General features: G+C 40.8%; 1 protein-coding gene across 6 annotated transcripts in view; it reads left to right on the top strand.

Annotated features, from left to right (window-relative positions):
• The first annotated feature begins 690 nt into the window (after window positions 1-690).
• The window catches only part of tnikb (TRAF2 and NCK interacting kinase b), a 60,730-nt gene continuing 34,857 nt past the window's right edge, over window positions 691-26,563 (top strand). For all 6 annotated transcript variants that reach the window (XM_084565625.1, XM_084565626.1, XM_084565628.1 and 3 more), the window contains exons 1-12: window positions 691-1,285; window positions 5,887-5,952; window positions 21,130-21,186; window positions 21,275-21,400; window positions 21,661-21,771; window positions 21,927-22,017; window positions 22,173-22,303; window positions 24,499-24,553; window positions 24,782-24,860; window positions 25,171-25,346; window positions 25,475-25,541; window positions 26,003-26,201. In XM_084565625.1, coding sequence (XP_084421751.1) covers window positions 1,178-1,285; window positions 5,887-5,952; window positions 21,130-21,186; window positions 21,275-21,400; window positions 21,661-21,771; window positions 21,927-22,017; window positions 22,173-22,303; window positions 24,499-24,553; window positions 24,782-24,860; window positions 25,171-25,346; window positions 25,475-25,541; window positions 26,003-26,201 — 1,266 coding nt within the window. In that variant the 5' untranslated portion in view covers window positions 691-1,177. The remainder of the gene's footprint in view (window positions 1,286-5,886; window positions 5,953-21,129; window positions 21,187-21,274; window positions 21,401-21,660; window positions 21,772-21,926; window positions 22,018-22,172; window positions 22,304-24,498; window positions 24,554-24,781; window positions 24,861-25,170; window positions 25,347-25,474; window positions 25,542-26,002; window positions 26,202-26,563) is intronic.

Here is a 26,563-nt window from a genome sequence, read left to right as displayed (position 1 = left end):
ATATATGCAAAACAACCACAAAGTTGTGAAATGAAATGACAAGGATACACAAAACAAAAACTAAGAGACACAAGTGGACTCGAAATGTTTCCAAAGGGACACAAATCCACAAACCACAAAGAGACGCACTATGACAAAAGACTAACAAAACATGCCATCTAACTAGAAAGGAACACAAAACAACTCCAAAGAAGTGTGAGACATCCACAAAGAGACACAAAACACTTGCAGTGACATCTGAAATGACCACAAAGAGACAGAAAATGAGAGGAAAATGCCATACAACTACTTTGAGACACACATTTCCTGTAGATGTAGGCCTATATCTTTGTTGTGCAACAGCTAGAACATTTGTCCTCTAGATGGTTCCTAGAGTCTTTGAGGTTTTTATTTTTTTATTTTTAGGGAAATCAAATAGTAGGCATGAGAGGTACAGACTGGGGCCAGACTGAGCAGAGGACACCAACGTCTCCTCTAATATGTCCCCTTGATGTGACATTAATAGGTTTGGAAGTGTCCCATGTGGGTTTTTATAAAAGACCTTTTGGCACGTGGAACAAAAAAGGGCATGACGCTCGCCCCCGGCTGACAGTTAGGCTACATCTTGGTGGCAGTATTGATTACCGCTCAGTTTTAGTTTTAATAAGATGGACAGCTGTTTGTATCTGCCTATTTTTACCGTCACACTGAAGGTGTGTGTTGTGTGTGACATTGTGGGCGTCACTGTCTGTAGCGCAGCCTCCTCACAGGCCACTCCCGGGAAGCGCGCTGCTGTTCCGCGATACAGACGGACTGACCGACGGAGTGTGTTCGCTCTCGTTTGCCTCGGCCGCTGTCCCCTCCTGCCGTTCTTTTCGTGCGTCTTTGCGCGCCCGTGTCACCCCTACACATCTCCTCCAGTGTCCACATCGGAGGTCGAGGTGGAGACATGTAGCACCGGATCTAAGGCACCGAGCAGTATGTAGCACCTGGAGCTCCGCGCACATCGCCTCCCTGCTGCGCTCCTCCTCCTCCTCCTCCGTCTTTTCCCCCTCCTGGAGCGCTCGTTTCACCTTTCGGGAAAAAACAGAACCGTCGCCTGCACAAGGATTTGGGGATATTTCTGGGGTGGGTGGGGGGATTTGTTTATTTTAGAGGAGTGTGTGTTCATCCCCGCCGCTCTGCACCTTCTCGGTCGATGGTCGTTGAGGAAGCTTCCATCTTGTGTCCCGTGTCTACCGAGAGAACCATGGCGAGCGACTCCCCTGCGCGGAGTCTGGACGAGATAGACCTGTCTGCACTACGGGTAAATGTCTCCCTGTGTGTGTGTGTGTGTGTGTGCGTGCGTGGATGAGGTGTCTCGGTCTACGTGAGCGCGTGCACGTGAAGCTGAACACCTGCCCCCCCCCCCCACCACACTTTCCCTTTTTATTCCTCCCTTCTCCATCCTATCCAAGCGCCTCCCTGGATGCGTCCTCGTGCGCTTTCCTCTTCTTTTGCAGCCGACCTGTGGTGTCTGCGCGTGCATTTATCCTACAATAAGCCTATGCGCGTGTGGATGCGTAAGGGGGTGTAGTGCTCGTGCACGGCGGCCAATGATGAGGAAATCAAGTCGAATATCAGAGTGGGATTCATGTGGCTTCCCACTTCTGTTGTTGTTTGTTGTGGATGCTTTTTCTTAACAACTGGGACGTGATGTAATGAGGCCCTGCTGCTGCTGCGCGCGTGCACAACAGACACGCGCGTGCACTACACGGCGTAATAGAGGCTGCCCTGTCTACTATGTGGGGCAGATGTTGAGCTGCTCACTGTGTCTCGCCGCACGCGCGCACACATATTACAGTGGCTTCCGATGCACGCGCACGTGCACACACTGACTTGCAAACACACCATGAATAATAGCGTTGATAACCGCAACAGGAGCGAGTTCCGCCATTTCGTGATGTTGTGGCGACAGCAGCGTTGCATCGCAGAGGCTGTTTGTGGGGTTGGTGCGCGTGCACGCAAGGATGAGAGGCAGCGAGATACAGGATGAGACAGTGCAGGAATGTGTGTGTGTGTGTGTGTGTGTGTGTGTGTGTGAGAGAGACAGTCAGACAGTCATGATGATACATTCACTTAGCAGACAACCAGTTCTAGGTCTCCATGATGAATATGAATATGTTTGTGTGTGTGTTTGTGTATGTGCGTGATTTTCTTCCTTACTTTTTTACCTTACGCAACACAGTTGTACCTGCAGAGGAACATCAAGTCTGGGCATGATTGACCGGGTGGGACTGCATGTCTGTGTGCATGTTAAAGAGACAAACACACACACACCAACACTGGAGTGACAAATAAAGTTAGAAAGGTGTGAGGGAAGACTGAATGAGATGCTAATGTTCTTGTAAAAATGATTATCCTCGCTGTCTCCCTCAGTGCCACAACGCCTGGAAATTAGGTCACCCAGGACGGAGATGAGAGGAGAGAGCTGCGGGGAAACATTTGAGTGTGACGCAAAGCCTGTTGCAAGCACCCGCACTTTCGCACTCAACACACACTTCCTATTGTAGCAGAGCATCACACCCCTAATGATTGATCTCTTGTAACCAACTCCTTATGTAGTTTGATGTTCCGCTCCTCTCCTCTCACCCGGAGTCGTTGTTCTCCATGCTGACTCCAAGATGTCTCAGGTCAAATTTCTCTAATAACTCTGGTCAGGGTCAGTGCTAAAAGGCTGTAAGAGTCTCGGATAAGGACGTGACCTTGGTATGCTTTGTTACATCAAATCATTTTCAAAATTCGATTAATTCAGTGAGAAGAGGAGTTGGTTTTAAAGGTCTCTCTTTACCTGCTATTCTAATATGGCAACATCTATAGAAGAATCAGGACAGACAGATTATTAGTCATGAAACTGTTACTGAAAGTTGAAGGAAGAGACAATCAAAAGCACATCAGCCCATCATTTAGTAAACATACTGTATATTGACTAAGCTTGTTCAATACTTGTAGGACAGATTAAGATGTAACGGGCCTCTGGGAACCAACAGAAAAGGTCCCCCCCCGCCCTTTTCCTGTCTTTTTAGGATCCTTTGTGGCCATTTTACTCTCTGGTTGTTGTGGATCCATTCATGACCACCTTGTGTCTACTTGCGGTTATTTTAAGTTTCATAACTTCATGTATCTCTTTGTTAGAGTTCATTTTAAATCTTGTTGTGGTCACTTTGTGTTAGCTTGTGGTGCACTTGTACTTGGTTTGCATGTCTCTGTGGTTGCTTTGAGTCTTTTAGGTTGTTTGTAGTTGTGTTGTATCTCTTTGTGATTGAGTTTGAGTCTCTGTATCTCTGTGGTTGTTTTGGGTCTCTGCAGTTATTTGTGTTACCTTGGTGTCTGGTAGTTAGGCATCTGTTTGTAGTTGTTTTGTGTCTCTTGTTTTCATTTTGTGTTTCCTTGAGGTCATGCTGTGTTTCTGTGGTTGATTTGTGTCTCTTTGTCACTGTAGTTGATTGTATTTGTCTTTTTGGTCACTGTGCTTTTAACAGTGGTCATGTTCTGTTTCTTCGTGGTTATTTTGCATTTTGTTGTACTCATATTACGTCTTTATGTGACTGTTTTGTGTCTCTGACAGGTGGGTGTCTTTGACATTTTACAGGTGACTCCTTGGGCCCCTGGTCCTGAGCCCAGTATACATGGTTATTATTAATCATCTATGCTTGAAGTCCATTATTCATCAGGCAGTGAACATTGTATTCACAGCTTCAATTTCTCAAATTTTTGAGTGTTTAGCTTTTCATGCATCATTTACTGTTCATTCTGAAGTACATGTGTAGCATTCAGGAACAATAGGTTACAGTGTGAAGAAGTTAAGTACACTGACCTGAGTAGATTTATAGCAAGGAAATTATTTTTGCGAAACAACGGATGACTTTTCTTAAATATTTGCAATTTACACATAGCAGTTAGCAAGTTGCAAATATTTGAGCATCTCTTCAGTTCAATTTGTCATACATATTGTCACCTGGCCTTTTCCTTACATGTGTGATCTGAAAGTTGGTACAGGTGTGTGTGCATGCCTGTGCGTGTGTCTGTGTGTGTGAGGCTCTGTCCTCTAGGATTAGATATGCTTCTGTTTGACCTTGAGTGAGAAGGAACACTGCTTTTGAAGCTAATCCCCTTCAGGAGGTTCCACTGCAATAGGCCCAACGCTGTGCTGTGGCTGACAGCAAGGTGACACACACATACATATACACTAATACAAACACACGCAGGTATGCTCAAACATCTACATCTGTGTTTTGTGTGGTTCACTACATTTTAATCAGCCTGAAGATACGATTATCTTGAGTGTGTGTGTTTTAGCTATGTGTGACTTTACCTGCTGGCCTTTGGTAATTGTACTGGGATTTCCTCTGTCATTGTCAGTGGTTATACACTGCATTTTGAACGGTTTACCGGATAGTTGTGAAGGATCACACTGCACACTTCTGTGCAGCTACAACGCAACAAAATATCTTGAAATAAATTTTAATAATTGTATTCCACATTAATGTAAGATTTAGCTACTTGTGTTGTTATTTATGTGAAAAAAAAAGAAATTATTTAGATGCACAGCAGGTATATTTTCAGATTTCTCGAACAAGGATAAAAAGACAATTTTATATTTAGCAAAGACTAACTGCAGTTTGGGTTTTAAGTTCTTTGAATGTTTTTTACATTTCTTTTTTAAATATTATACATTTCTGTAGCACATATTTTTGGTAATGTTTAGATACTGCTTTGACAAGCTGTCTTAATAAATCTTAACATTTTTAAATATATATGTTTAAATACAACATTGTATACATTGTTTATTATAATATATGTAAATGAAAATAAAACAGTTTAATGACAACCAATTATGTGAATTTTCCAGTCAAAGGTTGCACACTGCCACACTGCTAAGATAGGCTAGTTAGCTATTAGCAGCACTAATTTATCTTGTGGTACTTGTTTCCATTATGATTTAAGATTCAGCAAATTAGTGTCTTGGGGCGGCACAGTGGCGAGGTGGTTAGCGCTGATGCCTCACAGCGAGAAGGGTTCGAATCCATGGGCCGACTGGGCCGGCTGGCCTTTCTGTGTGGAGTTTGCATGTTCTCCCTGTGTCTGCGTGGGTTCTCTCCGGGTACTCCAGCTTCCTCCCACCGTCCAGAGACATGCTGGTTAGGTTCATTGGTGATTCTAAATTGGCCGTAGGTGTGCATGTGAGTGTGAATGGTTGTCTGTCTCTCTGCTGGCCCTGCGATGGACTGGCGACCTGTCCAGGGTGTACCCCTGCCTCTCGCCCAATGACAGCTGAGATAGGCTCCAGCAGACCCCCTTATTCCTTAGCAGGAAGAAGCGGGTACAGACGATGAATGAATGAATTTAGTGCCTTCAGTTAAAATTTAACTGAGTTTTTACATTTTAGATGGCAGATAAAAGTGACTGTGTTAGCTTTAAGGCTACCACCTAGCCATAAAGGCTAGCTTAAGTGCCCTTATTGCAGTTGGATTTTTGCCTAGTGCCTCCCAAACAATAAATAAATAAATACATTACAAATTTTAGGGCAAAATGAAAAAAACTAATGATTGTGGTCATAACAAAACAGCATGTTGTTGCTCATTTTAGCTTTATGGTAGTTCCTTTGACTGTTTGTGTCTGAGTAACTCATAGGGTAAGTACTGAAGGCATAATAACAGTGTGGTTAGACAGGGAGGCTTTTTACAAGGTAATACCTCAGGTATGCAGTGCTCAGTCAACCTTTTACTGACTGTATGTTTGAAGGTCAAATTCCTTTATCCATTTTGTGTCCAGGTCAGTTAAGTCAGAGTGTTCTCCTAAATAATTTTGTACTTTTGTCCTTTCTCCCCTTTCCTCCTCACTCTACTCTACTTCTCTCTATCTTAGGACCCAGCTGGTATCTTTGAGCTGGTCGAACTAGTTGGAAATGGCACCTATGGGCAGGTCTACAAGGTAAGAAAACATACCGAAACAGCTAACATTTACTGTGTTGTACCCACAAATGCCTATATTTTATAGGGGAGTTATTTTACAGGAAGGCCTAGGCTCGACCAGTTATGCAGTGTACAGAACTTCCAGACAGTAGACGTGTTTAAGTTTGATTTTGATTCAGGGCAGCTGTGAAACCAATTCCTCCGCCCCACCCCAGAGAACAAGCGGTTACAGAAAATTAGTTAATTAATTACAGTGATTTCAGGGATTAATAATGTGTCCTTTGCCTTCAACACGAACTCTAACGAAAGACTTTGAACCTAATTTTTGAACAAAAATGAAGTTAGTAATGACTTTCTGTGACGCCCACGCAGGCTGTAAAAGCAGAGAGAAAGTGTGTGTTTATGTACGTGTTGTTTTCGTTCTGAAAGGCAATTAACACCCTCACACATCTGCTGATGCACACAGAGCTTTAATACGCTCGTTCTGTCTGCTGGATGTATTGATCTAATGTTTCAACAAGGCAATGCCTACTTTGTGGAACTGATTTATGGAACCAAGTGAATTATGTGCTTTTACAAAGGATTGTGGGTAAATCTACACATAACATACACTTTCCAAAAGATACTGGATATTCTCCAGGTTTGTTATAGCGCCCAACAGGGAAACGCAGATTGAAACATGACTAAATGATTCTATACATTTGCCTGGAAGGCAGAAGATGGAAAAGTAATCTGGAGTCTCTCCGTTGGGAACTGATTATGCTCCTGCAAAGATCTACAAAAAAGAGTAACAGTGATGTAGTCCTACATGTCATCTAAGCAACGTGGAGTTGAATTTGTTCACAACTAAATGGCTCTGATTGGTTGTAGCTAATTGATGCACAGTTTTTTTTTTCAAGATGTTTATTGTCATATGCACATTAAAAACAGCTGGTCACACAATTAAAATCTTACTTTACACATCTACCTATCTAACAGTAAAGAAATATAAACTAAAAATGTCTGAAAGCACATCTCCTCTTGTCATTACAAAATCTGAAAACTCTGTTAAAGTTTAACTCACGGACACATAATGTCTTCCGTTGCAGTGCACAGTCCATTTCCATCTTCCCTGCTGACTGCTGTACTGAAACTCCCCTCAGTATGTATTTGAGTAGGAAATTCAGCATTTGGTCGTCTTTTATTTGCATGATGTTGCAGGAATTGTTTCCAGCTTTAAGTACCTGTGGTCGAACTTGCCATTAAAATGCGTCTCCACATGCACCCCAGCCAGCACTCAAGATCTGAAATAAAAGGAAACGAATAAATAAGATATTATCATCATTTTTGTGCACAGCAATGATGACTGCACGTGTTTCCTTGCAGGTAACCATTGCAAAAATGAATATCTGTGTCATTCTTAAAACTTTTGGCCACGGCTGTATGCCGCTGCGTTATAGTTGCCCTCTGCCCCCTTTTTATATCTGCACCTCACAAACAAAACAGTGTAAACGAATTTAAGATACCAACACCACAGCAGAAGCTGATCCATACTTTTTAATAAGAGTGTGTACACAGCTGCGACAATAATATTGTGTTTGTCTTCCGTAGGGCACGTTTGTGTTGAATCAAACGTGCTGCATGCTGTTTATACCATAAGAGTTCATGATGGTTCTATTGTTTTTTTGTATCTGGAGACAGACCACTTATTGCAGATTTACATTTTGGTTCAATCTGGGTTTTTATCAGTATTATTTGTTTAGTCAGATGACATTTTGTACCTAAAAGCCATTGGAAGTTGTTGCATAAAATATCTCTGGAGAAACAGAACACACCTTTTGAAAGGATGTGAAACAAAACATGTCTGCACCCTGTAGACTGATGGGAGTGGAGTTCATGCAAAGCATATGCAAACATGCTGTGGTAATGTGGAAAACATCATATACTAGAAATATACCCTTTAAAAGATTGCACATTACAGTGCTGAGCTTTCAGCAGAAGGCTCTCTAGGCTATGCTAGAAATTAATTAGAATTAATTAATATTGTGCTCCTCCATTCCTCCTATAAGTAGCACAGAAATTCAACATTCCTTCCTGCAAACGTTGGAAAAATGACTGCTGCTCTCAAGGAAAATACAAAGAAGCTGTAGGAGCACCAGTATTTTCCTGTGAATATATGAGCGAAACCCTAAATAAAAAAGGTCAGGTCTTTTTCAGTTAGCCTCCCTGCTAGCATTTCTTAACAGCTTTCAAATAATTTTCAACCTGTAGGTCTGCCGACACCTTCCGGCTCCCAGTTTTAGAAATCTTTACACAGTTACAGACAGTGAATGAGCAACGAGGAAGAAACACTTTTAATGGCGCTAATACTTGAAGACCATTAAAGCATGAAAGGTATGTTTTAATTTTACAGCAGCTATTTAGCTGCGGCCTGTGTGACCTTTTGTAATCATGCTTGTTTCAGCTTATGTTACATTTAAAAGCACAGGACACGAGGGAGATTTAGTTTTTACTGGATTTGATTGATCAGCGTCCACAAAGTGGAGTTTATTCAATCTGACATATTGACTGAAGCACAGAGAGGCTCATGCAAGCTTTGTCTATCCGAATGTTTCTCTTCCATTTCGTCTCACTGCACTGATTTAATTTATAACACAATAAGAAGTAGTTGTAATTCATTCAACGGGTTAAAAGATGATTCACGTGTAGACATAGTCCCTTGTACCATGCAAATATTGTGATGCGATAAAGAGATTCACATATTAGGGCATTTAAAAAAGCTATCTTAAGGTATAGAATGAAACGGAGACGTGCAGCTGCTTCTATACTCAACTATAAACTGGTTCTAGCGTTTGAAGCATTTAGAACAGGACCGTCAAGCTCACATTCAGTTAGAAACCCTTAAGCAATGCCTCCGCCCTCATTCATGTCTCCTCTTCATCAGAATCCTGGCAGCTGGAGGGCTTTTATTCTGAATCAGCTGCAAACACACAATGTAAACGGAAGTGTTTGATTTACCCCAGAAGCAAAGTCTCTGTTCTTTAAAAGCAGGTCTGGAGATGGTAAATTTCTGCCTGTCAGAGGTTCTGATGTCACAGCATTTTGTTCACCAGCCCTGAATCTGATTAGTTAGAGTAGTTACTTCCTGAAACATTTTATACTAAAGCCTGCACTTTACATGGTTGATTTTTTTTTTTTTATGTATGAATAGGGAGCCAATAAAACACTGTCTCATTCCTACTGAAGCTTAGTTGCAGGTACAGTGGAAGTAAACTAACCAGACAAATGAGCATTTTAGACAAAATAATAAAAAAACACTTAACTAACTCAAAGTAAACCAACTCCTTGATTTTAAAACGTCGTACACACATTGAGCAACGAGCAGAGATGTGGCAGTCACAAATTCAGTGAAGTTGTAGTGATTGAGACCATTGTTGCCAGATACAGCTGATGGTTTACAGCTGCTCCAAATTGTCCAAAATATTAGATCAGCGATTTGTTTTGTACTTTAACCACCCTGATTGCTTTCTCTATGATCATTGATCATTAAAATCAATGCAGCTGAACTCACATCTTGCTACTACCAAGCTATTTACTGACACCATTAAGTCCGCTGATAGGGCTATGGAGTGCTTTGCTTCATGTGCTGCTTGTTATGTGACTGTTATTGTCATGACAGACTAATAGTTCAAAATGCAAACATAAAGTTCCCAAAAGGTTTATCTGAAGGAAACATCGTCCACAACTATGGTTCCTACTACCAAATTCACCTTGCTGATAGCGGTCCTAAAGCGTTTGGTGAACCCAGATGGGTTGCTGTTTGTTTCCTGTCCCTATCAGCCAGCATAAATACTAGGGCTGTCCAGATCAAGTTTTTTTTGCCTCTGATCTGATCGTTTTATTATTTAATACTGAGTATAGGATACTCGTTTACCTTTTGGTTTGCAAATGTTATTTCAGTATATAAGGCAAATTACAACATTAAATAGGAGGGCATAAATTGTAATTAATTTAATTGCCACACTACATACATTTACACTGCCTGGCCAAAAAAAGTCGGCACCTGGATTTAACTAACCAAATAGGTACGAGCCTCGTATTGGATAATTACTGCATGGCTAATTATCTTTTAGCTGACAACAAGTTATTTAACCGCAACTGATGCAATACGTAGCTTCTCATTTCTTAAACAACCATGTCTAAAGACATGTGGTCATGGAAAAGATGTTCTGTTTGAGGAGAGTCAAATCATTGGCATGCATCAAACAGAGAAAACATCTAAGGAGATTGTAGAAACTACTAAAATTGGGTTAAGAACTGTCCAACGCATTATTAAAAACTGGAAGGATAGTGGGGAACCATTGTCTCTGAGGAAGAAATGTGGTTGGAAAAAAATCCTGATTAATGGTGATTGGCGATAGCTTAAACGTTTACTGAAATCAAATCAAAGAAAAACAACAGTAGAACTCAGGGCTATGTTTAATAGTGAAAGTAAGAGCATTTCCGCACGTACAATGTGAAGGGAACTCAAGGGATTGTGACTGAACAGCTGTGTAGCCTTAAGAAAACCACTGATCAGTGAGGCTAACCAGAAAAAAAGGCTTCACTTTGCTAGGGAGCATAAAGATTGGACTCTGGAGCAATGGAAGAAGGTCATATGTTCTGATGAGTCCACTGTACAAGCCTGTGGGGGTAGTGCTATGATCTGGGGTTGCTGCAGTTGGTCAGGTCTAGGTTCAGCAACATTATGTGTCCAAAGAATGAGGTCAGCTGACTACCTGAATATACTGAATGACCAGGGTATTCCATCAATGGATTTTTTCTTCCCTGATGACATGGGCATATTCCAAGATGACAATGGCAGGATTCATCGTTGCAGAAGCTTATCGATACGATGCCACAGAGAATGAGTGCTGCAATCAAAGCTAAAGGCAGTCCAATGACCTTTTTGGTGGCGACTTTGTTTTTGGCCAGGCACTGTATTATCATGTTTTCAATTTTATCCTGTTCTATTCTGTAAAATCCTTTATTTAAAATGGAGTTAAGTAATATTAAAATGAAAATGTTTTTTAACAATGTGGTCCCGGTAGGCATGTTCATCCAACTGGAGTTTAACCCCCCCTCCAAATTTTTAATTTATATATTAAAAAAGAGTACATCTACTCATGCTCCCTCATTAAAAAATCCACAATCTATAAATATGCAAACCTTCGTTGTTGCTAACTACTGGACTATTTCTCTAAAAAAGTCAATTTTAGAGTGCATGGTTTCAAGTTTCCAGTTCTAGTATATATTAAACTTGTGGTGCCTTCCTCCGCTCTTACTAACGCAATACTGAACACCGTAAGCTTGGTAAAATTGTTTTATACTACAACTGAGGATGGAGACAATGATCAAAGCAGTGTTGGTTATTTGTCAGTGTTTGTATGGAACTTATGTTGGAACATATTATATGTGTTTTATCGAGGGAAGTAAAAACAGTCACCTGCAGCTATTTCTTCGGTTTTCGTCCATTCTGTTGAATGCTGTTGTGCTCTGTGGTCTCAGATGGTGACTAAGCAACTTAACTTTGCTCAATCAACTTCCTGAAACAGACAAACATTTGTCTCCTGTGAGTCGCAACAAACTGAATGCAACTCTGTGAATGTCTTCCATGAGACACTGTCTGAAATGTACCCCATTATTACCATTTGAATCACGGCTTGGTCTGTCTGTGGTAGCACCCCCATGTTGAGTGCGGTTGGTCTGAACAGAAAGAAACTCTTCAGACCCGATAACACCTTATACAAACTGGTTAATTTTAAGTGTATAAAGGCTTTCGTTCTTGAAAATCACTAAATTGGAGTCACCAGACTCAATTCTAATCAGAATATGAGTCCGGTAACACTGCACTTAGATTTCATTATGAGACGTGTTTCACCCGATACAGAGAAAAAAATAACTCTGCCTCAATTGGATCAGTCCTCCAACCAGTCAGGGCCATTTAGTTGTGAATTAATTCAACTCCACGACTCTCGGAGTGCATAATCAGTTCCCAATGGAGAGGCTAAAGACAAACTTTCATCCACAAGCATATATTGGGGGTGGGGTTAGCTGGGCTGGCTTTCAGACTGCATTAAACTGCTGCAGCTAAAAAAAATATTATGTTCCTGTCTATTACTGGAGTAGCATTGGTGAGGCATGGCTTTGCTGTTCTCTTCTCTCTTTCTTCTGTCTGTACCCGGCTGGCCTTAGGCAGATGGGTCCCTCCATATGAGCTGGGTTCTGCTCGAGGTTTCTTCCTGTTAAAAGGGAGTTTTTCCTTGCCACCGTTGCCTTCAGGCTTGCTCTGGGGGTTTCAGGCCGGGTTTTTGTAAAGCGTCTTGAGACGATTTGTATTGTTATTGACGCTATATAAATAAAATTGAATTGAATTGAATTGAATGGCCCCAACACATTTCCTTTGAAAAAAGGTGCATTTAGCAAAAACTTCCTGGGAACACTGAGGTGTCAGTACTTGGCATTAAAGCGAGTCGTTACTACTGAAACCGGTACATAACACAGTCAGCTCAAATCTCAGGCTGTATTACATAGCATTATTTATCATTAATTTGCAGAGAAACATAAATGATGACATTTAAATGTCAACACAAGCACACGCATGGAAATTGGGATGATATTTTACCTGTGAAAGGGAACTAGTTTTAACAAAAAATCCTGGAAACACTGGGAGTTCCTTTTAATAAACCCAAGTTTCTTCTGTAGAGCTCTATGCTGGAAACAGTTTTTTTAAAAACACACTAACATTTAATGTTCAACATTATATGCAGAAAAGTGTTCAGCCTTGTAATGCACACGCTGCTTGCCTTCAAATGAAATGTATTTTTTTGGTTGCCCTATTTGGCATTCTTTGAATGCCAAATCTGGTGATGGTTTGCATTTCTCTCACAAAACAAAATATTTTTCCAGTGGATTTGATCTAAGAATACAGGATGGATTTTTGTCTGTAACTGTGTTTCTATCTTAATGTGTTGAGGCTTGTGTTTAAGTTAGGAATGTGAGGCTTGTCTGAACGCAGGACCTGAGGTGTGTTTTTACGCCTCAGGCTGCCTCAAAAGGATATTCTGCCCTTTTCTATCTCCAGCCATGCTCCTCCTCCTCCTCCTCCTCCTCACCTGCCACCTCCCTCCGTTCTTGCTCTGTCACTATCTTTATCTCTTGCTCACTGCATATATGTGGATTCAAGTGCTGTTTGAATGCAGCTTCCTCATTCCCTCCTGCTTTGACCATAATCTCTCTCTCTCACACACAAAGACACATTGGGAGCTCTGTGTCACCTTTGGGAGATTGTCTGGCCGGCCGTCGTGTTGGGGGAAGAGAGATAGCAAAACAAAGAGCCCCTCTCAGATACTATCTGTTCCTCTCATCTTGCCCACTTTTATCTGCCTCGCCTGTTATTGCTTCATTGTGGTGGATCGCTGCCATTTGTTGTGTAGTCATAGCAGCAATTCACACACTTGACCTGAGGTCCAAGAAAAAGGTTTACTGTCTTATCTTGATTATAATTTTGCTGAGTAAAACCAAGAATCCCCTCAAATCTGGAACATGGATTGAAGATTTGCCTTGAAAGCCGTGAAAACTGTAAATATCTGTACTTGCGCCACATTTTAGTGTCTGACAAAGTCCCATCAGTGACTTTAGCTGCACACTGACTAATACAAAATGTGTAACATGGCTTCTTTATTAACTTACTGAAGATGATATGTTTGTGTTGTCAGTTTTACTATGGCATTGTTTGGTATCTAATCTGCAAGATCAGAGTTGTTTTTTTTGTGACACAGTTGACAAACGTCAGCTCCCTGACAACGGAAATGGACCTACATGCAATGATGTCTGTGATTATGTTTCAGCTTCTCAAGTGTGCCTTCCTGGACTATTGTGATTGGTAGTAACACCAGGCTCCCAGAATGAAGCTGGCATATTGGCCAAACATGAGTCTATTAAGTAAAACTGGATATGAAAATTGTCTTTTTTAAAAAAGTTTGACAAATTCGAAAACCTACATTAAAGACAGACTTAGTGTTTGTAGTCGGAAGCATCCTGTCAATAGTTTTACACTTACAGTACATCAGCAAATATTTCAAGTTGTAGACTCACCCCACTCTCAGTAGGTCAAATGTTCTGGAGCTTTCAGAGGATGTCAGATTGTTAGAGAAATATTTGTCTGAATTTGCATAGACCCATTGATTTAGATCCTTTTATGGGATCCTTTTATTAGGTACAGGCATAATACGAAACCCATTGGAGCAGAATATGGAATCATTTGTAAGCATACTGGCATGTGCAAGACTCATTGCACTTAAAGTTACGGTTTTATATTGATGGTCTTTTTGTTGTAGTGGCCACTGGAAATAAGCAACAAAGCAGAATGGCATCATTGTTTAGCTCCAGGCTATATCATTGTGATGCTACATTCACTCTAGCAGCGATAGAGCAACAAGCTACATTACATTTTCAGTGGAAGCCAAGGATATGAACCGTCAAGCTGATAACTGGCACGCTCCCTGATGGGCGAGACTGCTGCATATCAAAGTTGAGCTGGTCTCCGCTTTTTTAATTGTACCAATCACAATCGTTTGTTTCACCAGTTAACGTTTCATTGGATTATGTCACCAACAATGTCATTAAGCGCTTGAGGCAACACCTTAGCGGCAACGCAATGGTAATATACAGTACATGGCCTTTCTGATTTTACAGAAACTTCCTGGGAACAGACTTCATGAGGGTGGCCTGAGGGCTTGATGTTTGTCTGTTTTTCAGGGGGTTGATGCACATATTTTCCAACGGGCACTTTGTCCACTAGTGGGAGTGTGCTCAACTGTGGATGCGCGCACAAATCTGTGTGTCCGCGCATTGGAGCCATGCGTGATACAGAGAGTAGAGGTGAAGTGTAAACATGTGTCGTATAATTAAGATAAATAACAGGATGTTTAGTTATTTTAATAAAAGAACAAGGTATAGACCTGTTCTACTGATACCATTGACTGGCCCCCACACACACCTCACCTTAATCCAATGGGACACCACTGGGTCATTATGTAGGAGATACCCCAGGACACCAGTTGAATGAAACACCATCTGCAGTGAAATTTCAGCAAAATAGACAAGCCTGCCGCATAATTTTTTCACTTTGAATTTTGCCCTCTCTAGGTTGATAATTTTCATTTAAATCAAATGATGTGGCATCCTTTTGTTTCAAACTCATTTGAGCTCAAAGCTTCATATCAGTATAGATATCCAGGAAGATTTTTTTCCCCATTGAGATCTGATGTGTTTTCAAAGTGTTCCTTTAATTTTTTTGAGCAGTGTAGTTATATAGTCCAACACAATTACTCTTACAGCTGGTCTAAAAAGAAACAAACATTTATTTTGTGTGCGGAGAGTCAGCAGGAGTCATTCTACTTGCTGAGTACCAGCTGAACTACCTGAACTGAACGATACATTCGGGTTGGTGACAGTGTCGCTTCTTTAGGATCTGATTATGTTACTGCAAAGATCTGCTCAAATCATTTGGGTGGGCTTTATGTAGTGATTGACAGAAGACAGAAGAATAAGTAACAGCGATGTAAGCATATACGTAATCTGAGCGCTGTGGAGTTAAATGTGTTTTAACTAAATGGCTCTGATTGGTTGGAGGACTATCGAATTGCATACAAAGCTGTTTTTTTCTCTGTATGGTTTGAAATACATCCCCTTTGCCCATGCCACCAGACTCATATTGTAATAAGAATTGATTTATAGAGCTTTTTTGCTGCAGCAAAACAAGTTTACTCAAGCTGTTGCTGTTCAAAACATTTTTAACTCTGCCGCAAGTCTAGTATCAAGGTAATTAAAATGCAATTTGTTCTCCAACTGCTAGGCATGTAATTAATTGAGGATAGCAAGAAAAGTATTCATTCTGTCTGTTTATTTGCCCTTTTCAATAACAGGAGGGAGCAGCAGAGTTTGAACAGTAATTGTGTATATATATCTAAAAAAAACAAACTGCTGAAACCAGGGCAACTGGACTTGCAGTTTTTCTTGAAGAGGTTTTGGGCGGCTGTGGCTCAGTAGGTAGAGCGGGTTGTCCACGAACCAGAGGGTTAGCGGTTCGATCCCCGGAATGTGCCACATGCCGAGCAAGTGTCCTTGAGCAAGACACTGAACCCCCAGTTGCTCCCAGTGCGTGGCACTGGTGTGTGCTTGTGTGAGCGAATGGGTAGATGTGTCTGTGACTGTAAAGCGCTTTGAGTACCAATAGGTAGAAAAGCGCTATATAAAAGCAAGGCCATTTACCATTTACCATCCAAGTAGCTTCTTCAGTTCTAAAAGAGGAAACTGTTTTGATCTGTCCGTTTTCTTCATATCAAGATCATCAGAACAGTTTCCTCCATCTACAGGTAAATATGGTCACAGACACCACTCATGCAAGTTTCTGATGAGCAACTCCCAAAAATTTTCATATTTAAACCCCTTCTCCTTAACAGTCTTTTAGAACTGAAGCTACTTGGATAAAAAAATCTTCAAGAAACCCTACAGGTCCACTTGCCCTTGTTTCCGGTTGTTTAAGCTTGCTTTTATATACCATGCCTTGGATGACTGATGCAAAGCTAAAAATGCGGAGTGCGTTGTGACATGTTATTTGAGTGAGCAGAAATCAAGTGTTAGATTGACTCAGCAGTCAGTTTTGTCTCCAAACTGTCTTCCACTTAATCCTCTTCTGCCAGTGAAGAGAGAAACAGTAAGGGTCAGTGATGCCACATTCTATAAAGCGACTATTGTATTTCAAGAGTACATTCAAAACCACTTTCTGTACAAGCCGTAATGGATCATTATCGGCTGATGATGACATTGTTAGTATACAACAAAGATCAGCATGTTGACAAATCATTTCACTCGTTACATTTCAAAACTAAAATGATTTACATTTATCGTTATTGTTTGTGTTACATTTACAGTTATATTTACTTATCGAACTTAATTATCTGACAACACTGGAAGAAAATGAAGGAGTCCGTGATACAAAACAGGAAACAAAAGATGAGAGGCACAAAAAGGGAGACAGACATTGAGATGTGAAAACAAGAACAAGAGACTTTCTGTACTCTGAGGTGATTTCGGACTGTCAGATACATTCGGTGTCTGATGCAACGCTGAGTAACCGAGACAGAGTGTGTGTATGTGTGAATCTGAGCATCACATGTGCAAGTGACCCAGTGTGTGAAATATCATGGCCTCCCAACACGCACACATCCACACACACACACATAGACACATTGCCATCACTTTCACTTGTCTAACCCCTCATTCGTTTGCACTCACTGCCAGGACTGTTGCTAGGCTACCATGAGGAAATGGTGCATTTGTGTGTGTGGTGAGGTGCATGGATTTTCACTTTCTCGCTTTAACAGCTGCTGTGATACTGACTCCAGAGTTTGGAGGAGGAAATAGACTCTGTGTGTGATTTTAGTTCTACTGCAGGGATGCAGGAAATAATTTTGTCTTGAATTTCCCCAGCTGCCCTGGGCCTCGTTCAGATTTTGCATTAATATCCACCCTGGGCAGTCCTATCGAAAGTGGCCAGCTTTAAGTACAGTTGTAGATTGAAAATACGTCAGGGCAGAAATCCGTAAATAAATAATAACTTAACACTTTGTATTATTGAGGGAAAAGAGCCGATACCAGTCAGACGTAATCACCAATTGACCTAATGTGCTTGTTAGGAAATTAACTAGAGCACATGGAGAAAATTTTATTTTTGTATATTTTGGCGATGGTAGTCAGATTTGATGTGGTTAATATCTCTATAACAGCCAATCAGAAAAGCCAATCAGACTCAAAATGTCCTCCGGTCCCAGATATGTGGTCTGGAAAAGTGGTGGCCCTAGGCCCCCAGAGAAAGTACAACCAACTGATGCCTTGCATGCTATTAAATGGGATGAATTAAATGATGCTTGGCCGTTGATGGCCAGCATCATCACAGATGAACATCTACTGTTTTTTATCAGTATAACAAAAGGCCCAAACATCATGTGGCTACCTCTGAACACCATGAACAAGTGGAGATAGAGAGGGACTATCTCCAACTCATATTAGAGAAAAAAAGAAGACTGTTCTTCTGTCAGCCTACTGGAGTTTATTTTTGTGGCTTTAGTATAATTTATTCCCAAATTTGGTGTTCTGTGCAGTTAAAACCATGTCCAATACCCATATCTTGTGAAAAGATGTGAACTCGCAAAGCCACGACAGGCAAAAGGATGGACAACTCATGAACCATTTTCTTTCTAGCAACACACATGCAATATTTTAGACAACAATGTTTGTTTGCATTCTTGTTTTCTGAAGTCTTGAAAGACAGCAAGCTGTGATTGTTATCATAGCAAGTAGTCTCGGCCAAGTTACTGTAATGTATGACTTTATAATCACCCATTGTGATACAGTGACCATCTATTTAAACGAAAAAGTGTTATGTACCCTGAACATGGGGTTGCTATTTCTCCAAGTGGACAACCTGCATAGTTATTGTCCATGTTTTCATTGCTGAACCGAGAGGATGTTATCTCCATTCTTAATCCTGCCCACAGAGCTCTTGGTTCAGCTGTTTTTCCAGCAGGGAGTACAGAAGATGTGGGTCGTGATTCACAGACCTGGAAGCAGGTTATTACAACAGAAAACAGTCTCCTAAGGATCCTGAGGAATGCTAAAAAGAGGATGAATTAAATGCAATGAATAAATAAAACAACAATACAATAACATTTGGGGTAAAACTAAGAAGAATGGACAAGCGTTCAACTTGATTTTAAACGTAAAGATAGGTTCATATGGAAACAAGCAGTGCAATTGATGTGAAGCCGGAGACAGACAGATGTGGTGTGCGAATTAAACTTGTGATCCCTTGTGTTCAGCAGAGGGTGGCAAGGAAATCAGTTTGTCAGTAACGCAGTTCTGTTCTCCACAGTTCCACCGCTGTACAGTAAATTTCTTAAGTGGTCCTTACTAAAGTTCAGATGATCAAAACATTTTTCTTTTGAATTCGAAAAGAAAAAGTCACCTTTTCCAGTAAGCAAAGAAATCATATTATTAAGAGGGGCTTGACTCTGAAGAGTCTGGAGGATGTGAGGATTTAGCACTGTCATTATGGAATTGGAACATTCTGGGATGCCTGGCTGTACCAAGTCCACACAAATTACCTGTCAATACATCATTGGTGAAACAGGTACCTTGAATTGGAACAGTACTTGGGTAGTGACTAATAACGTTTCACAAGAACACAAGAATAGATAAGAACACATACATTATTAGGCAAGTTGCACTTTTGAGGATTAGTTTTATTATTTAACACCAACAGTGCTCTCGATCAATCCAAAATGTTAATAAACCTCAAACCTGAATATTTAAGGAAGTGAAAGTGAGGTTTTGACTTTTGTACGAGAATATCTGTGTGTGCACAATTATTAGGTAACTATTAGTGTGCAACTATTATTACGCAAGTCAAAGAAAAACACAAATATTCCTGTCTCACTTCTTTACTTTTATCTTTTGAAGTCAGAATAATGAACAAACAACTCAAACTTTACAAATAAACATTTCTGACATTTCAAAAAATAAATCAGTGACCAATTTAGCCAACCTTCTTTTCAATAACTCTCAAAAGTCTTCCAACTCAAGAGTCTGTCAGTTTCTTGATCACTTGACCATCAACTTTTTGTTCAGTAGCAACCACAGCCTCCCAGACACTGTTCAGAGAGATGTACTGTTTTCCTTCACTGTACATCTCACGTTTAAGAAGGGCTCACAAGTTCTCAATAGGGTTTAGGTCAGGTGAAGAAGGGGGCCATGTCATTATTCTTTCATCTTTAAGGCCTTTACTGGCTAGTTTTTAACTTTTCAGAGTCTGTTAGATCTCTTTTCTGGCCCAGTTTGCCTGAGGAAAAGAAGCTGCCTAATAATTGTGCACACCTGGTATAGGGTGTTGATCTCCTTATTACACACCCAAATGCAAATGCACATCACCTAGGAGTTGGAAGTTCAGAGTTGGAAAGTATACATAAAAATGACGATATGGCCAAAATACTCACTTGCCTAATAAGTGTGCATGCAGTGTATAACAAAAAATGTGTGTCTTTTATTAAGACCATCTGCGATATTTCCATGGTAAAAAAATAAATATCTGTGTACAGTCCATGGAAACCGATCTACTCTCCCTCAAACAGGGGTGCGGAATCCAGCTTAGTTCTATTTCCATTTGGCTATTTCTTGTCAGACTGCCACTAAATTCATTCATTCATTCATTCATTCATCTTCTGTACCCACTTATTCCTGTTAAGGGTCGCAGGGGTCTGCTGGAGCCTATCCCAGCTGTCCCACTAAATTCAATTCAGTTCAATTTAGTTTTATTTATATAGTGTCAATAACAATACAAATTGTCTCTTTACAAAACCCGGTCTGAAACCCGTCCTGAAAACCCCTCGAGCAAGCGTGAAATTGACGATGGCAAAGGAATTGCCAATTTGCTGAGCCAGAAGTCACTGGGAGTTTATCTGCAAGCTATCTTGTCTGCACTTGTGTTCTTGAGAAATGTCATCAGTCATACCTTATTTATTTTTACCTCTTTTATTTTTTTTATTTTTACTTCTTTTTTTAATGATGCGTTGGGAGGTAACTTGTGGGGGCTTGGTACAGCTTGGTATCCCAGAATCCATTTCAAGTACACTGCTGTTCCATTTCCAGAACAGTACTTCGTCCTCGCATCCTCCAGAGACCATACTTTAGAATCAAAGTTGTCAAGTCCGAACTACTAAGTGCGCAAGTCAAAAGTTGTGCACTTGGTATGGATAAACACTAATATTCCATTAAGATCTTCATATTGTGGCCCCAGAAGCACAGTGTTGAACATTGGTATGTTTTTTTTTTTTTTTTTGTAACAGAGGTGTTTCACAAGTAGGATAAATAAGTGCAGCATCCAACCTAATGCCAGTACTAGTATCTGTATTGGGACATTCCTACATCCTTTAATGGAAGCTGGGTTCCAATGGTTCTCAAATAAATAAACAAATTAGAATTTTTTGTCAAAACAATGTCTTCCTTTGATGTTCAGATGTGCGTTATGACATACAGATTAAGTGATTGTGACAAAGTGTATTAATGATCCAAATCAGTGACTCGTTTGTTTGAACGTTCCTTTCTCTTTGTTTTTCAGGGTCGCCATGTCAAAACAGGCCAACTTGCTGCCATCAAGGTCATGGATGTCACAGGAGTAAGTCACGTACATCCTTTTTATTCCGTTTCTTTGTAACACTCAGAATTTGTGTAATAGCAATTTGCTGCGCCTGTCTGTGTTACAGGATGAGGAAGAGGAGATTAAAGCCGAGATCAACATGTTGAAGAAGTACAGCCACCATAGGAATATTGCAACTTATTATGGAGCCTTCATCAAGAAAAACCCTCCAGGAATGGATGACCAGCTATGGGTATGAGTGTTTTTGAGTATACAGATCAGATTTTCTTTTTTAAACTATCTGAGTAACAAAGATTATATCTATTTTTGTATTTCAAAACCGATAATGCCTGAATGGAAGGGCACATTTTCAGCGACTGATTCATAAAGAAAACATTTCTCTGACAGATTAGATCCATAGATTAGATAAGAGATATAATGTTGTTATTTTCCAAAACAGTGCATAAACAGTGCCTGTTAATATGTACAGTATGGTTTGTGTGTGCATGCTAGCTGGTGATGGAGTTCTGTGGTGCCGGCTCGGTGACAGATCTGATCAAAAACACCAAAGGGAACTCTCTGAAGGAAGAGTGGATCGCTTACGTCTGCAGAGAGATCCTGAGGGTGAGAACCAAAACTAAAACACCAGTTCAGTTTCATCTGGATAGCAGCCGTCTGTCGTTCCAAAAGAGTAGATATTAGACAATAAAACACCAATAGGTTGCCAGAGGAGTATTGTATGATTTGGCCTTCATGACTTGTTTTCTGTCTTTCTCCAGGGTCTGACCCATCTCCACCAACACAAGGTCATTCATAGAGATATCAAAGGCCAGAATGTGCTGCTGACAGAGAATGCTGAGGTTAAATTAGGTGAGAAGGCATCCACACTCACACAGTTACATCATCAATCAGTTAAAAAGCCACATGACCAATTTGTCCATGATCAAATGTTCAGATTTGTCACTCAGATTAATAGCATTACACTATAAACATTAATATTCTTTGCATTTTGTATGTCTGTATAGTGGACTTTGGTGTGAGTGCTCAGCTTGACCGTACAGTTGGACGGAGGAACACGTTCATTGGTACTCCATACTGGATGGCCCCAGAGGTCATCGCCTGTGACGAGAATCCTGATGCCACATACGACTTCAAGGTAGGCAATCTGCATCACCGCCTTCAGCACTTTACAGAACTGAGCTAAAGTTTCACTTAAAGTAACGTGAGAACGTTTCAAAGATATGTATCATGTGTTACCCTTAACCAAATCAACTTTTTGTGCCTTTTCGAAATCGGCGCCGGTTCTGCTCTGTACATTTCACCAGTTTTGTGTTTGACAGATTTTAGATCAGTTTCAGATTTGGTTTTGGGCTAATTTTAGACTGGTGTCAGACTTTGCTTTGAACTGGTTATGGATTCAGTTTGGTGTTTTAGTGCAAATAGGATTACTTGTCAAAATTCCTCTGTGGATTTAGGCTGTCACAGTTACTTTTGTGTCTTAATCCCAGGCGTAATCCCAGACTTGATTCACGATATTGACTCACAATGTTTTGGACTGTTTTTAGTGTTGTGTCAGAATGTTTTTGTGAGATTGTATACTAGTTTCATATTGGATTTATGGCTAGTTTTTGACTGATTTTAGAATTGCTTTGGGTTTGATCTGACTTAATTCTGGTCTAGTTTGATTTAGCCTGGACTTTTCACTTTTGGTTCATATTGGATAATTTACCACAAGTCTTCTGTTTGAATTTGGACAGGTTTCGAAATCTTGTAGAAGTTGCACAGTTCTTCTGTGGATTCTGTTTCAGTTTCTTCTGTCACTTCATGTAATCCAAACTGGATGCATGATGCTGAGAGTTTTAGCCACTGTAGGGGCACATGTCACACCCAGTCACTTAGGTAATGTTTAATCCATAAATGTTGTTGCCTTCAGACACTTCTGGAGGGATATTATGCCCTGGTCCAGGGGTTCAAGGAAGTAACATAACAAAATGGACAAGGAACGTAATGCAGCAAAAGTGACCCTTTTTAATAACACCATGACACATACAAACAGTGACAAGTGACCTATACAGTGCTATATACAAAAAAAAATGAAGCTCGCCTTCAGGGTGAGCTAAGGCCAAAACAACAAACAAAAACCCAGCTATCTGGTTCTTAAAACATCTAACTAAATCCTAAATGCAAATAAAACAAACAAAAAGAAAATTTTTTGTAAATCTAACAAAAAACAGGAGAAAACGGGTTTGAAAGGAAATGGCCGCTTCTTCTTACTGCTTCTTAGTATTATTTAAACTATACACTCACAGCAACACCATCATCTGTGACGAACACACTCAACAACCACAGATTTTGTGAAATGTCACACAAAGAACAGTTCAGGTAGCTCATCACAGTCAAAATCACGATCTTTTCTGGCTGTTGAGATGTGGAGTATTTGAACTGGTCGAGCCTCCTGAGCAGGAAATCTTGGGCGTCAGCCAATCTGGGTCTAGTACTAGTACTGCAAACCTTTTCCTGATATTAGAGTATTTAAGCTGAACCCTGGACAATTCAGCTTTTCCACATAGTATGACATTTCTGATAATTGAAACAATACTTGAAGGATATCATTTAGAATATGTTTGAATTGACAATGTGCTATGTACATAGCAGAGTCAGTCTAACAATTCACGTGTGACACATCATGCAAAGAAAACTGCACTTAAAAATGCATTTTAAATGCAGTTCTTTCTGTGTTTTCCTAAATTACCAGTGTAGAGCTCCCATGGTTCAGTTTCTCATCAATTCCTGTCAAACTGCTTGTAGCTGTGAACAAATAGCACAAGCTGACCTTTAACAAAGCAGCTCGGAATTATATTTGTTATTTTTTGGAGACATGTAATCTTTGATTATTTCTATACAACTGCACAAACGAAAATGAGAAATGTCCTCACAGAAACGACGACTGAAAACCATGAATCTGAACTTATTACTGGATGAAGGATGTGCAGTAATGGGGACAGGATCAACCCCGTGGCGAGCTGGAGGAGGATGAGTGCCTACACCATTAACTCCATCCCTCTAGGGCTTTACCTGTCAAGAAAACCTCAATTCATCTTCCACCATGAACATGGAAGCTTGTTGGCTAAAACATGCAGCTAAAACCAGAAACGCATACTAATAATATTAATACACTGTTGGTAAGAAGCCAAACATTTATAATAGGAGTGGCAGATGGACAATTTTTCTGTCTGTGTTTTTATCTCTTAACAAGTACGCTGACCAGTGGTCCATTCCTCTAAAAGCAAGAAGTGTTGAGTTGGTAACACGTTCTGAGCATGTGAACATTTTCTGTTTCTCTCTCTGTAGAGTGATCTGTGGTCGCTTGGTATCACAGCCATAGAGATGGCAGAGGGAGCCCCACGTAAGTGTGATTACACAGTTATCAGCTGACACAGTTTGTCTAAGTTAAACATGTAAGAAATTTATTTCTTTTCTACCTCTTCCTCCTTCCTTCCGCCACTTGTCTGCTGCCCCATTACTTCTTTCTTTCTTTCTTTTCTTTTCCTTTCCTTTCCTTTCCTTTCCTTTCCTTTCCTGTCCTTTCCTTTCCTGTCCTTTCCTGTCCTGTCCTTTCCTTTCCTTTCCACAGCTTTGTGTGACATGCATCCAATGAGAGCCCTCTTCCTCATTCCCAGAAATCCTGCCCCGAGACTTAAGTCTAAAAAGTGGTGAGTCACATATTGTCACACTGAAACACAAGTGGATAAATGTCAACAATAACGAGCATAACCTGCAGCAACAACCAATGGTTGTTTATACAGTATAAAAAACTCATCTATGGGAAATTGGGAGCTCCTAAATTAAACCTATTTTCAAAATGAGCCATTCTTAACAATGAGCGCTTTCATTTTGCATAATAAGTAGATATTGGTTGTGATACTAATGTACTTTAACTTTTAACTTAAATTTCTGAAAACTTAACATGTGCTAGTAGTACTCAAAGCAAAGGATATCTTCCACCACCACTTGTGTTGCCAGGTCAAAGAAGTTTCAGTCGTTCATAGAGAGCTGTCTGGTGAAGAGTCACAGCCAGAGGCCGAGCACTGAGCAGCTCCTCAAGCACCCTTTCATCAGAGACCTTCCCAACGAGCGGCAGGTCCGCATCCAGCTGAAGGACCACATTGACCGCACCAAGAAGAGGAGGGGGGAAAGGGGTGAGGATGCACCCATCTCTGGTTTATCTCACAGCTGCAAACGGTTGCAGACAGATGCCTGAAGGCTCAGCTGTTTCAACACATGTAAACACTGACCTGACCTGAAATCTGTGTTTGCTTTCCTTCAGATGAAACAGAATATGAGTACAGTGGGAGTGAGGAAGAGGATGAAGAGAGGGACATCGGAGAGCCCAGGTAGGATTACTACTATTGATAGTACTTACTGTTACTACTACTGCTACAGTACTGCTGTGACTAGTGATTCTAATGCTTCTGCTGGTGCAGTGCTACCAATGCTACTTTCCTCCTATTTTTGCTGCTAGTGGTACTGCCAGAGCATTTTTGTAGTACTCCTAATGATACTACAGTCCTTGCACCACTACATTTCCATATTTACTGAGCAAAACTAGGATTTTATTGCTTCTCCTGCTACTACTACTGCTGCTGCTACTGGTATTGCTACCTTGGTAGTACGACTTTAGCTGCTACTGTGGTTACTTCCTCTGTTTCCATTACTTATTGTGACTGCTGTGCTATTGCCACTGGATTACTAGTACAGATACTGCCCTTTACACTGCTAGCACTACTCAGTTTAAATTTTTAAGTTACAACTTATTACAACAATAACCATGAAAACTGCTGATTTAATCCTTCAGCTCCATAATCAACATTCCCGGTGAGTCCACTCTGAGACGGGACTTCCTGCGTCTCCAACTGGCCAATAAGGAGCGGTCGGAGCTGATCCGGCGCCAGCAGCTGGAGCAGCAGCAGAACGAGGAACACAAGCGACAACTACTGGCCGAGAGGCAGAAACGCATTGAGGAGCAGAAAGAACAGAGGCGGCGGTTGGAGGAGGTAGTGTAAAGTCTTTTAATGATATAAAATGCATTAAAACATACAGTTACTCAATAAGTAAACAATACCATCCATCCATCCATTTTCTATACCCGTTTAGTCCTGTTAAGGGTCGCGGGGGTCTGCTGGAGCCTATCCCAGCTGTCATCGGGCGAGAGGCAGGGGTACACCCTGGACAGGTCGCCAGTCCATCGCAGGGCCACACACAGAGACAGACAACCATTCACACTCACACGCACACCTACGGCCAATTTAGAATCACCAATGAACCTAATGAGCATGTCTTTGGATGGTGGGAGGAAGCCGGAGTACCCTGAGAGAACCCACGCAGACACAGGGAGAACATGCAAACTCCACACAGA

The sequence above is a fragment of the Chelon labrosus genome (genome assembly GCF_963514085.1).
Source record: "Chelon labrosus genome assembly, chromosome: 18".
In the NCBI taxonomy this organism is placed as follows: domain Eukaryota; kingdom Metazoa; phylum Chordata; class Actinopteri; order Mugiliformes; family Mugilidae; genus Chelon; species Chelon labrosus.
The sequence above is the reverse complement of the archived record's forward strand: the minus strand, read 5'-3'. Positions and strand labels throughout refer to the sequence as shown.